General features: G+C 37.8%; 1 protein-coding gene across 1 annotated transcript; it reads left to right on the top strand.

Moving 5' to 3' along the window:
• The first annotated feature begins 13,445 nt into the window (after positions 1-13,445).
• On the top strand, positions 13,446-13,961 carry LOC110898882 (uncharacterized mitochondrial protein AtMg00810-like). The gene has a single exon (XM_022145743.1). The coding sequence runs from the start codon at positions 13,446-13,448 to the stop codon at positions 13,959-13,961; it is 516 nt and encodes a 171-aa protein (XP_022001435.1).
• The last annotated feature ends 795 nt before the right edge of the window (positions 13,962-14,756 follow it).

Raw genomic sequence — 14,756 nt, forward strand, 5'->3', positions numbered from 1 at the left:
TCTAACGAGTGTGTTAGAAAAGATTTTTGTTGCAAATAATTATTAACAAGTGAGTTGGAAACAATTTATGGATAATAATTAACCTTGTAACGGTTTCGTATGAACCTTTAAATTTCTAACAAATAAGTTAGAAACGGTTTTTTACATAAATGTTAAAACGGTTTCGTATTTGTTTATTTCTAATCAGCGTATTAGAAATAGTTTATATTTTTATAAACTTCGAAACAAATTCTGTAATCGTTTAATTCTAACGAGCGTGTTAGAAACCTTTTAACGATTTGCAATCGTTAATTTATAACGAGCGGGTTAGAACCGGGTTAACCATGATAAATTATTTAACATGATTTGTATTCGGTTTATATATTTTCTAACGAGCGTGTTAGAAAAGGTTTGTGTTTATTTCTAACGAGCGTGTTAGAAAACGTTCATTTAAATAAACCAAAATTGGCTTATGAGAATAAGTGTATTCGTTTTATTTCTAACGAGCGCGTTAGTAACGGTATACTTTAAAAAAAAAAACTGAATATTTTGAATGTTTGATAAACATTTAAATTCTAATTAGCACATTAGAATTGGTTATCATACAAACCACTCATTTTAACGATCGGTAATCGTTATTATCTAACAGCGGTTAGAAATAGTTTAAATATGATAAACCAACTATTAAAACGACGTGTATTCGTTTTATTTTTTAAACGCGCGAGTTTGAAATTGTTTTATTTAATAAACTATTATAAGGTTTATTGTTTTGATTTTTAATCAAAACATAAATATATAGTTTATTTTTAAAACACTTGTAAAACGAGAAATGTTTTGAACAAATAAAACATGTCTTTGCGAATTATAAGTGATTCGATATACTTCCACGAGAAGTATAACGTCTTGAACCATATAATAGTCTCTGAAAGACTATTTAGTGAAAAACAACTCGATGTTGTTATAGACATAATAAGTTGCTTAACTACTTGCGAGTAGTTAATTGTAAACAACTTTATATTTTTGGACAACTTGTGATTATTCAAGTTTAGAGTTCCAAGATGAGGGAGTACCTCAAAACATGACACCGAACGAAATAATTGCGTTTATTTCGGTCAAAAGTGTTGAAGATAATAACACTTTGGCATTTGATGTTTAGATATCTTTAGTGTATCCGTTTTATTTTTGTCCACTTTTAATTTATTATAAATGGTAGACTATCGTTTGGGTTTATTTAACATAAACAAATGGTTTAATTATAATAAAAGATAAATATTTATTTTGGACTACTAATAATTTGTCAAAAGGACACACATTTTGGTACAAAGTGTAAAAAGTAATTTACACAAACACAACGAGCGGGTTGTGATCATGACTTATGTAATAAGTCACAAATCAAACATCAAATGCATAACAGCGTCGTAAGTAACGCGGTGAATGGTTTGAGATGAAATGCACGAAAACGAAATATGTCATCTAATGTTGAGAGCATCAACATGGAAATGCACATGTGAGTTTTTCATAGAATATAACATATGAAAGAAATATATGTTATTATTGTAAATGATTTTAATAAATTTAGAAAATTTATTAATGGAAATTTACAATAGTGATGGACTTGTAGATGTTTCTACCACCATCAATGTTATTTAAACTATGTGGAGGCTTGGTTCTCAGTTTGGGAGAGTATCCCAATACATGGTATTAAACGAAACAACAACGTAAATGTATATATCACTATAGGCATACATGAATGCTTTGTTGTTGAGAGTCAATCTAATTGGCTATATCTCAAGACTCAAGTGATTTTATACAAAGATTTTTCATCAAAGTGACTTGTATTAAGACTTATGTTTAAGTTTTTAGGAAGTCAATGGTGAAGCCTTGGAGATAAAAAGGCAAACGAGTTATGATCCTAATGGATGGAGTTAACTATGGTTTTGAGGCCTTCATAAAACGGATGGTTTTGGAATGGTGAAATAAAATTCCATTATTGTGTCTAAACTAAGAAAAGAATGTTTGGAAGAGATAGTGCGTTATCTCTTAAGGCTGTGAAGAATCAGAATGATGCATCTTCTGTTCACATGCTAAAGTATTGTGGTCTAAAGCATGCTAGACTAATACTTGTTAATTTATATGCTCGACGGAGATTAAATTAACTTTAAACATTCAAAATATGTGATGACACAAGAATGAATTTTGTGCTAAAACAAAACTGTAAAGATAACTTCATTTTAGTCCTAAAGGATACTTAATTAAGATGCAAGCAATGTGGGGGGAGGAACCATTTAAGAAACAAACCCTTTAGGGTATGAAGAAATGGTAGTTGAGAAGTTTTCTCAAACTCGAAATGAAAGGGAGAACCTTTCATCGCCCCATTTGGATGTTATCCAATTACACTTAAATGTGGGGGTGGCTTGCATTTGAATGTGGAAATGGGAGTGGAGAAGTTTTCTCAAACTCGAAATGAAAGGGAGAACCTTTCATCGCCCCATTTGGATGATATCCAATTACACTTAAATGTGGGGGTGACTTGCATATATTGCAAACGCATGACCAAGTGGAGTACACAATGGTTATATGGAGTCAATCGAGTAGATTGGACTCGAATGCCAATTGGTTAGATTCAAAATCTAGTAAGATGTCAGTCATGACACACCAAAGGCATGGTGAAAACGTGTCTAGCCATGAATTGAGTTTCATGTCATTCTAAAGACAAGGTACATAACTGGATCCAGGTTGAGATCACGAGTTATAAGTCTTATGAATCGACTAAAAGGCAAAAGTGACTAGCAAGTCAAGAACACGTTAGAACAACTGATCTAAACTGAAAAATTATTGTTTTTGACTTAAAGAAGTCAACAAATAATTTTGGATCCAACAACCAGTGGGTTGATAACAGATTAAGTTGTGGAATGGGACTAAAGCCATGGAAAAAAAAGGGACATGAGGGAAACCTAACCTAGTTGACTGGAGATCCCAAGATCTAGGTTCAATAGGCCAACTTAATCATGAACCGAAGGGTAGTCACTGTGGGGGCGTAGCTAATATATATGTTTATATATAAGCTAGTTTATATGTTTCATATACCCCCTAAACTATAAAAGGGTGTTTAATTACATCCTAGTCCATTCCTATAATATTCAGTGACATTGTTGTGAGGTTAAGCATAATATGTGGTTTTATGATTTGTGTAAATCATAGTAAACCATAATGCTTTTAATGATTTAAAGGGAAATCACCTATGTTGGAGAGAAGTGTGGTCGCTTCGAATGGAATTAGGGCATAATTCCTAGAGCTCCCGCAGAACCAGGAAAGTGCTCCATGACCATTATAGGACACGCTAGTGAGGGGATGGCCCGGCTAGGGAAAGTATTGTGTGAATGTATATTGTCGCTTACACAAACGGGGGGTTGTTCAAGGACATCACGTCTACAAAACCCTAGTAGGCTAAGTATGCTTCACAAAGGAAGGTTCAAAGGCAAAACCTACCTATCCTGCAATACTCGACTGTTGAGGTTTCATCGAGGAATTTTGTGTGTTTATCGATCTCCATTCATGTGGGGGATTGTTGGAAATTTTAGTGAAAATGAGTTTTTCACTAAATATTTTGGACATCAATAATATTTATATATGTGTTGTATAAATAATTATTTATTGTTTGTGTTTAAACTATGTCCAAATAAAGCTAAGATGAATGAGATATCGAAGCTTGAAGTTGTATGTTTGGAACAAACAAAGATGAATAAAATGGATTAGTTTTGTCAACGTGTCCCACATAGGTGGGATGACAAAATTCAAAGTGGTATATAAGGAGGAGCACTCCTTGTAAATTGTTTTCCTTAAAGGCAAACAATAGTGGGGACCAAAGGGTGCACCGCACCCGCACATATGCGCACGTGACATGGGCTATAGGTCCAATATGGTGCGCTTTGAACTTCGCACACCGCCGTTGTATTTTTGTCCATGAGCGTGTGGTCAGATACATGGCGGGTCCGCTTATGGCGCACCCTTGGGTGGCGTAGGCGGATGCCTTGGCATGGCGCATGTCGATGCGGCGCGAGTTCCTTGGGCGCATGACGCACGTTATTGGCTATGGCGAAGACTGCAAGTGGCACGCGAGTTTGGATGGTACATGACCAGGTGGCGTCCTGGTATGCGTAGTGGCATCCGTGTGGCGCGCGACTCCATGTAGGAGCGTGTTTGACTGTGGTGCGCACTTGTACGCGCGATTCGGTTCAGCCAGTCAACTCGGTCTTCACCGGTTACTAGAATGTCATGAATTGACATGAGAGTTACATTTGACCACTTAAATTTCCGTTTTAATACAATTAAAACATGTTTATTACAAGATTGATTACCTTGTAATTAAAAACATTAATTCATGTTTACTATCTTGTTGATTACAAGATTAAATGAGTTTTAATTGTAAAACTTTGGTGTATATATAATCACAATGGTCCATTATGAAAAGATAGAAAAATATACACAGTAGTACTATTTCGTTCCAAAGGAAAACTAGAGAAGTTAATCTCTAAAGTATTTCTTTTGCAACTTCTTACTTTTCCACAAAAAATATGAACACCATTATACCCGGTGTAATCTCGGGCGTGAGTGCCATCTCCGGCAGTACACATACTGTTCCGGTTGTTGTACCCTGGGAGACAGACCGTCTGAGAGGAGGCGCGGAATCTGTTTTAAGGGAAGCGTGTTGAACACGTGCCTCAACAAAAACCGTCAACAATTTTGCTTGTCTTGCAGCGGAGTTTCGATCTCGTAGGTGCGGTTGAAGTTTCCAAAGACATCGACTTGAATCAAGATTGGTACAATTATATTGTATTTTATATTTGTTTATTTAGTTTTTGTAACCGGTATTGTACTAGTCGAATTTCCCACCAATAACGAGAGTCTCGTTATTATTTATTATTTATTTTATAATATATTTTAATAAAAAGTGAACCTAGTTCTTACAAAAAATATATATCCACATATATATAAAATTCAAGAAGCAAAAGTGGTTTCCTTTTTACAACCTACTTTTCGGTTAAGAATGAAAAAACCGAAAAAGTGGGTTTTTGTCCAAACAAACAAATCATCCAAATGACATGATTTTTCAAGATACTTTTATGCATGTATGAAAATAATCTTGAAAAACAAAATGATAACCAAGATGAAAAATTTCGGCCAGAGGGTTTAACCAAACCCGAAACCCGAAAATTTCATATCCTATGAAGCATGCACTCATATAAGCGGCTCTAGATACCATTGTTGGGTTTTTCACATGTTTATCAAAGTATTTTATCCATATAAAATAAAAATGCAGCGGAAATAATTATTTAAAACATGTTAGTTACAAGATATAAAACTCATTTTATATGTAAAACCCAATCCCCTGATCCATATACGAATATGCATGCTATCAAAAATTAGAACACAACCATAGAGTGTTTAGAATACTACCTTCCAAGGAGTAAAAGACATGAAGAAGATGATGCTTCTTGAATGGTAGTCTTCAAGTGTAGAAGACTTCAAGCTTGTATACCCCAAGCCTTCCAACAAACACTTTATGTTTAGCTAGGATTTCTACACTTATGAACTCACTTGAAAAATCCCTCATGAACAACCATGCTTGGCCGAAAATATGAGAGGATGTAGTAGAGTTCTTGCACTTGATTTATGAACTTGAAAAAGCCTACTAGATCAACCATACATGACCCGATTTTAGAGAGTAAATTCAAGTCTTACACTTGAATTTCATCTTCTAAAACTTGCACAATGTTGGCCGATTTTTGAGAGCTTTTCTCCAAGTATTCTCAAGTTCTCATCTTATTATTTTGTCGTACAAAATAAGTTATAACCATTGAGAGAATCTTTGCCACCAAACATGCCCAATCAAGAACCATGCAAATGCATGTATGCTTATTGGACCATATTCTCACCCAATCAAGTTTCATCTAATTATGACAACTTGCATGTCTTCTTATTGGACAAAAAGGGTTGGGAAGAACACCCAATCAAAAGGCTTCTAACTTATGACAATTGCATGGATTGTCATTGGACCAAAATTGGTCTTGGGAAGAGCATGGTGGGGGCGGCCCACTTGTAGTTTTTATAAAAAAAAATTCAAAATTCTTTTATAAACATTTCAAGTCTTATATATATATTTTATAACTTTTATAAGATATAACATCATATGTTATAAGACTTACACTACTTTTATTATGTTATTTAACCCATTAAATAACAAAATAAATTATTCTCTCAAAATAAATTATCCATATAATTTATTAGTTTGTCAAGTGCAATTATTTAGAAAACCAATTCCTAAATATTGTGAGTGTTAATATTTATTTGTTTGATCATATCATAAATAAATATTCTAAGTGTTTGTCTAGCTTGTTATTGGGTATGACTCGACTTGGATCATAACGTAGTAGCTACATCAATTAATATGTGTCTTGGGCATACAGAGTCCAACAATGTTAACATGTTTGTATTTGATGGTGATCATTTTGTGATAATCTAATTACATTGGTGTTTAATCGTAGTAAGCTTAGGCACACAAGTATAGGTCTTTACTCAGGTAACATATGATTTCACAAGGTTATGTCTATATAATCTTCCAAATCGGATTTACAAACTCAAATTACTAATTGTGCTATCAAACTTGATGCTTGGTTGTGCTCATTGTTCACTTTATTGAATTTACAACTTTAGTATAATATAAATTTCTCAAATCAATTACATCGGTGTTTAATCGTAGTAAGCTTAGGCACACAAGTATAGGTCTTTCAATACTCAATTAGCATATGATTTCACAAGGTTATGTCTATATAATCTTCCAAATTGGATTTACAAACTCAAATTACTAATTGTGCTATCAAACTTGATGCTTGGTTGTGCTCATTGTTCACTTTATTGAATTTACAACTTTAGTTTAATATAAATTTCTCAAATCAAACATAAATCCAATTTCAAACTTTTATTATGTTTTGAAATCGATTGAAGTCATACACCAACAACTAGCTCTTCGTGGTTCAACACCCTATTTGCCACTACTAAACTAGGGTATTTAGGAACATTTAATCTTTTATCTTTGATCGGTACTTCGACGTCGATCAGTACCCAAGTATCAATCTGTGAACGTTAAAATCTACTAGTACTGAACCTATTACTTAATATGCAGTCTATGAATTATAGAAAATCTATACTTAAGATCTAACAAACTGAATTACTACCAAGAGTTAAGAATGTATAACCATCCTAGAATCGAATCAACGGATACTGCTTAGATTGATGAAGGACAATCCTGCTAAACCACTCCAAGACCTAACTTGCCTATGGGGTATGAAGCGCTAAAATATATTAGAGCCGATAAGGGTTAATCTTATCAAACTATGGTTAAGGCTCTAGACATACCTTTAGACCTATTTCAATAAAGCTAGTGATAGTATTAATTCTTGTGATTTAAGGTTTCTAGTCTAGTGCTCAAGGCGGTTAACGAACCGAGTGAATCACTACCACCAAGGTGAGGCATTTAGAAAACCCTAATTAGTTTCTAGATTCTTTTAATCGAACCTTTCCCGTAAGCAGCACATACTCACAATGTGTTCAATGTAAAATGATAATATTACCCTTGTAACGTGATAGTATGACAAATGGTTTTGTTAAAACAAAGCTTTTAAATGAGTTAAGGTAATGAAATGTAAAGTAATATAGTATGCATGTTGCACGAGATGTGCGGTTACCTTCGACGTTGTGATGACCGGTTACCTTTGGGGCCATTGCGATGGACGGTTTACCTTTTGGGCTATTATGATAAGCGGTTACCTACGTCCTACGAGGCCATATGACAGTGGCAATGCATTTGTTGGTTGCCGGTGGTTAATCAACTTGTAAGGTATGCATTACATGTTATCGTTATAGTACATAGTTGCAGTCATATTATAGTATTGTGTTTATTTTAGAGTAAATTACAAGTTTTGTCCTTTATGTTTGTATCAAATTGTAGGCGCTGTTCTTTGCCTTTAAATTTGACGAATTTTGTCCTTAACGTTTCAAAATCTTGCACGTTTTAACCTTTAGGCTAATCTCAGTTAGATTTTTTAGTTAAATGAGGTCATGTGCCTTGCACATGAGGGCATTATTGTCATTTCACTTCTCTAGGGACTGTTGTGTAAAATACCTTATTTTAAAGGGCTATGGTGGAGGTGGTGCTATGGGCGGTTGCAGGTGGCGGTTTGTGATGGTGGATCTTGTGGTTATGGTTTTAGGGCAGCGTTGATGGTGGATCAGCGATTTTGTTGAAGTTCTAGAATAACTCGAATCCACAACGCAGAAATTAGGGTCTTGTTGAAGTTCTAGAAGAGATTTGATCTAGAAGAGATTTGATGTTGAGAGATTTGATCTCCGAATTTTTTGAAGAGTATCATCGGACGGTTATCGGATCGGATCTTGAGAGATTTGATCTCTGTCGTTGATCGATCGGTTAAGAGGAAGAAGAGGAGAGAAAAAGCGGTGATGATTTTGGTGGAAATCGTCATTTTGTGGTTTCCGACGGTGGTCTACTGGATCTATGGTTCTATACCGGTTGGTAGTTAGTTGCGGTTTTTATGTCATATACTTATTGTTGATCTTTTTGTTGTTGTTTGATATTGAAATAGAAATTGTAACGTAACTATTTTGTGATCTAAATCGGTAGTTTGGTAGTTTTTAACCAACGCCGCCACAGTAACCCAACACCACATCCACCCCTTCACCTTCACCCACCACCAACACCGTTTGGGTCTTGAATGTCCCTTCAGATTGTGTTAGAGAGAGAGAGAGAGAGAGAAGAGAAGGGGGGGGGACCTTGAGAGGGAGATTATATTTCTTTTTTTTAGTCTATTACAAACAAGTCCCTAAACATAACTTGTATTATACAATAGTCCCTCAAGAGATGAAATGACAAAAATGGTCTCATGTGCAATGCACATGACCAGGTTTAACCAAAAAGTCTAACTGAGTTAGGGCTAAAGGACATAACGTGCAAGATTTTGAAATGTTAAGGACGAACTCGTCAAATTTAAGGACAAAGGACGCCGCCTGCAATTTGGTACAAACATAAAGGACAAAACTTGTAATTTATTCGTTTATTTTATGTGTACAGTTTAAGTGCTGTATTACGTAATGAGTTTATTGATTGTTAATTGTTAAGGTTTATAGTTTTCTGATTAAAGTAGAACTCACTCAATGTAGCTGACTCTTATTATGCATATTAAGTTTCTTGACAAAGTGAAGACTTGTGAGGGCAAGGATTCCCTGACAGCTAGCATCCGTTTTCATTGTTATGTTGCTAAAACAATGTTTTTAATTTATTTGGATATGTAAAAACTAAAACCTTGTGCTGTGGTTGTAATGAATGTTTTAAATTAAACATGTCAAAGAGTAAATCTAACCAACAAAACCCCTAGATTTGGAGCGCTTCACCTAACCAGCTGGTCCAACTATTTTTTGAAGGAGAAGAAATGATGTGTCAACCATCGTGATACCGGGCGTGGTGGCTAAGGTCGACTACTCGACCACCGCCAGCCTCTTGGCTCTCCCAGATGCGCGGAAACCCGACCTCCACCCGCTCAGAGGGACGATAGTGGAATAATCGGTAAAACCTCGCCTCCCATCCAAGACGAACCGATGCCACCCGTATTCGCTATTCACCTGGATGCCGTAGAAAATAATAGGGATAGTGGGGGTCGAACCTGAGTAACAAGGAACACTAAGTCTTTCTCCAACCACTCCACCACTACCTCATTGGCAACCATCTGGTCCAACTTATCCTTTGTAAGAAGATAGCAACTTCGCACTATTGAACCCTCCATTTTTTAATAAATTATATAATATATAATTTTGTGTGCATATGTAAATAATAGAAGATCATCATCAATGATTCTCAAAATCAATTTGTATATTCTGTATTCAAAGTCTAGTTGACTTTTCATTTTGTGTATTTGTAATTAGCTGTGTCTTTTGTATTTATATGGTATTTTCAATCTCTCTAAAATCATGAGAGAATTCTTTGGCTAATATGGTATCAGCCTAACCATCTTTCCTGGCCTCTCTCCCCTTTGTATTCGACCTCCATCTTGTTCCTTCTTTCTTTCTTTCTGCCGCTGCACTCCTCCTATCATGTCCACCATCCCAGCCTCCTCCTCCACAACCACAACCGGAACTAAGCTTCCTATGGCCACCATTCTCCATATGCTCACCCTCAAACTCTCTCCTTCTAACTATCTTTACTGGCACAACCAGATTCGTCCCTTACTCGCAAATCAGGAGCTTATCGGCCATGTCGATGGTTCCATCTCTCCTCCATCAAAAACCACTCTTGTTGATTCCAAAGAACAACCGAACCCCGACTACTCGACCTGGTTTCTCAACGATCAACAAGCTGTCCTCATCCTTAACTCTTCGCTCACCGAAGAAGCGATGGCTGAAATACTCAGTCTTTCAACCGCACGTCAAATCTGGACAGCCCTCGAAGCCGCATACAGCAACACCTCATTGGAGAGGATGCACTTGCTTCGTGACACCCTTCGTCAGTTAACCAAAGGGTCTTCTAGCGTTGCCGAGTACGGTCGAAAATTCAAATCCATTTGCGATCAATTGTCGGCCATCGGCCATCCCGTCAGTGATACGGACAAAACCCATTGGTTTCTTTGTGGCCTCGGCTCCACCTTTGAAAGTTGTTCCACTGCAATTCGAACCACTCATGCATCCTTGCCTTTTCGTGACTTGTTGACCAAAGCGGAAAGCCAAGAACAATTCCTTGTTTCCCTTCATCCTCCCTCCACACTAACTGTTGCTTTTGTTGCCCATCGCGGTCACCAACGTCCCAATGGTCCCTCCACCAATCGATCCAAACCCGGTTCTTCTAGTGTAGCCATGCTCCCTCGGCTTCCTCCAAAGGAAACCGAAGACCTCCACATTGCCAATTATGTCGAACCAATGGACATTACGCTAATAAATGTCCAAAACTCTCCATGTTTGTGGCCTCAGCTTCTGGTAATGAAGATCTTGCTCACACCTTTCATGCTCGATGTCATGTTTCGGATGACAATGCACCCGACTGGACCGCCGATACGGGAGCCGATCTACACATGACCGATGATACCGGTAACTTAAATTCCTTTTTTCCTTATACAGGACCCTCATCAGTCACTTTTGGCAATGGGCATTCCTCGCCTATCACTCATAAAGAGCGTGTTACTATACACAAAAACATTCACCTAAACGATGTCTTAGTTGTCCCGTCTATAACTCGAAACCTTCTCTCCATTAGCAAACTAACGAATGATTTTCCCATTGATGTTCTCTTTTCTAATTCCTTTTTTGTGATTCAGGACCGGAAAACAAGCCAACCTCTCGCTCAAGGTCGCTGTGAAAACGGTCTTTATGTGCAGCGGGACAAGTCTTTTGCTTTTGTTGCGTCTGTTTCGTCTAATAAAGCCTCATTTGAATTGTGGCACAATCGTTTAGGTCATGTTGCTTTTGATACTATATCTATTATGAAACGGCTTGGTCATTTATCTTTTACATCACTTTTGGCCAAACCTAATATTTGTTCACCATGTCAACTTGCTAAAGCTAAGAAATTACCATTTGATAATAATGATAAACGTGCTTCCCATCCACTAGATCTTGTCCATTGTGATCTATGGGGACCATCACCGGTCACTAGCAAAAATGGTTACAAATATTATCTTGTATTTGTGGATGACCACTCTCGTTTCTCATGGTTATATCCACTTAAAACCAAAACCGATTTTTATACGGTCCTCCAAACTTTTTTGCGTCTAGTCCAAACTCAACTATCATGCAAAGTTAAAGTTTTTCAAAGCGATGGCGGTACGGAATTTGTTAACAAAATTGTTCGAAAAATCTTTGACGAAAATGGCACTTTTCACCGCTTATCTTGTCCTTATACCGCCCCTCAAAATGGTCGCGCGGAAAGGAAACACCGTCACATCGTTGAAACTGGTTTGGCTATGCTCTTTCATGCTAGCGTTCCCATTACTCATTGGGAGGACGCTTTTAGTACAGCCACTTATATCATCAATCTCTTGCCTACAAAGGTATTACAAGATAAATCTCCATTTGAGATGCTATTCTCCGTCACCCCATCGTACACTAATTTTCGTGTCTTCGGGTGTTGCGTTTATCCATACTTACGTGATTACGCTCCACATAAACTAGCCCCGCGAAGCATTCCTTGTATCTTCTTAGGCTATTGTCCTCAATACAAAGGATATAAATGCTTCGATCCCGTCTCCTCATGTATGTATATATCACGGCATGCTCGATTTGATGAAACCTTTTTTTCCATATGTGAGCACCTCATCCACCACTAACATTGCAAATTTATTCCTTTCCACCTTTGATGAACCTATTTCGTTTACTCCAGTAGCTTCTCCAAAACCTCCACCAATTACTTCTCAACAAAATTCTATTACCACTCCACATTGCACTTTATGCAAACCTCAAAATTCTCATCTTTCAACTCCACCTCCATCTGGGCCCACATCATCCATTTCATCAGATTCTATATTACCCAATCAAATTCCCATTTCCCCATCCATTTCCCCAAACGAACACACACCAGCCGCACCACATAATAACTTTGACCCACCCAATCCAGCCGCACCAAATAACCCCTCACCACCTTCACCCGATCCACCTTCGCCAACCCACTCTTTCCCACCCGTATCATCCAGCGCTACCCATATACCCCCACCTCCTTCTTCCGCTTCTTCGCACCCCATGGTCACCCGTTCCAAAGTCAGAACGTTTAAACCCAATCCCAAGCATGCCTCATATCTTGCCACTGCCATGACCTCCTCTCTTCACACCGCTCTCCTTACTCATACGGTTCTGAAGGGTTTTAAAAGTGCCTCCAAACATTCGCATTGGATGGATGCCATGCAAGCCGAACTCACTGCACTTACACGGAACAAAACGTGGACTCTTGTGCCACGTCCCTCCTCTACCAATGTCGTTGGTTCAAAGTGGGTGTTCCGAAACAAATATCACTCCGATGGTTCCCTTGATCGCCATAAAGCACGCCTAGTTGCTCAAGGGTTCACTCAAGTGCCGGGTCTCGATTTCAATCACACTTTTAGTCCGGTGGTCAAAGCTTCCACTATTTGCATTGTCCTTTCCTTGGCGGTTATCAACGGATGGACTCTGCGTCAACTCGATGTTAATAATGCTTTTCTAAACGGCCATCTTTCCGAAACCGTTTACATGGAGCAACCTCTCGGCTTTATCGATCCTCAATATCCGACTCATGTTTGTAAACTAAATAAGGCTCTTTACGGACTTAACAAGCTCCCCGAGCTTGGTTTCAACGACTTAGCTCCTTCCTTATTTCTTATGGTTTCACATGCAGTCGCGCGGATCCATCTCTCTTCATTTTTTCTCACGGTGATTGCATAATGTATCTTCTTGTTTACGTGGACGACCTCATTCTCACAGGCAATCAGTCCACATCCATCACAACCTTCACTCGCCACTTACATAGCGAATTCTCTATTAAAGACCTCGGGCTCTTAAATTACTTCCTTGGCCTTGAAGTTATGCATGATACAGAAGGTCTTTTCCTTACCCAAACCAAATATGCCAATGATATCCTTGACCGAGCCGGCCTCCTCAACGCCAAACCTGTTGCTACGCCCTTATCCATATCCGATACGTTCACCACGGATGGCACCCCATTTTCCGATAACACTCTTTACCGTTCCCTCGTTGGTGCCCTTCAATATCTTACCATTACTCGTCCCGACCTATCCTACGCGGTAAATAAAGCTTGCCAACACCTTCACTCACCTACCGAAAAACATTTCCAATTGGTTAAGCGGATACTATGTTATGTCAAGGGAACAATCTCTCATGGGTTAGTCTTTACTCGACCCGCTACTTCTACTATCTTGGGGTATTCGGATGCGGATTAGGCACGTTGCATTGAAACACGTCGGTCTACATACGGTTATTCAATTTTCTTAGGAGGAAACTTAGTATCATGGAGTGCCAAGAAACAACCCACTGTTTCAAGATCAAGTTGCGAGTCAGAATATCGGGCGATGGCTAATGCTGCAGCTGAAATTGTGTGGATTACTTATTTATTGAAGGAACTTCATGCTCTTCCTCAATCTCGGCCAACTCTACTGTGCGACAACAAAAGTGCGCTTTTCATGAGTCAGAATCCGGTCTCTCACAAACGTGCCAAGCACATCGATTTGGATTATCACTTTGTTCGGGAGTTAGTCATGTTCTCTGGCAAGCTACACACTAAATTTATTCCAACCAAGCTTCAAATGGCGGACATTTTCACAAAAAGCTTACCAAGACCCTTGTTTGAGCAATTTCGAGCTCTTCTTCGGGTTCTTCCACCGCCGTTTCGCTTGAAGGGGGATAATAGAAGATCATAATCAATGATTCTCAAAATCAATTTGTATATTCAAAGTCTAGTTGACTTTCCTTTCTGTATATTTGTAATTAGCTGTGTCTTTTGTATTTATCTGGTATTTTCAATCTCTCTAAAATCACGAGAGAATTCTTTGGCTAATAGTAAATACGTATTTGTGTGAATGTCTTTGTACATTTAAACATGTATATTTATTTATATATGGGTACGTGTGTATAAAAATAATTATTTATCAACAGGGTCGTTTCTGAAAATCTTCGAAAATCTATGGGCGTTGTACGAAGATAAAATACGGGTCCCTAAAATGTAAACTTTTTAAAAA

This window comes from Helianthus annuus, chromosome 2 (assembly GCF_002127325.2).
Source record: "Helianthus annuus cultivar XRQ/B chromosome 2, HanXRQr2.0-SUNRISE, whole genome shotgun sequence".
In the NCBI taxonomy this organism is placed as follows: Eukaryota; Viridiplantae; Streptophyta; class Magnoliopsida; order Asterales; family Asteraceae; genus Helianthus; species Helianthus annuus.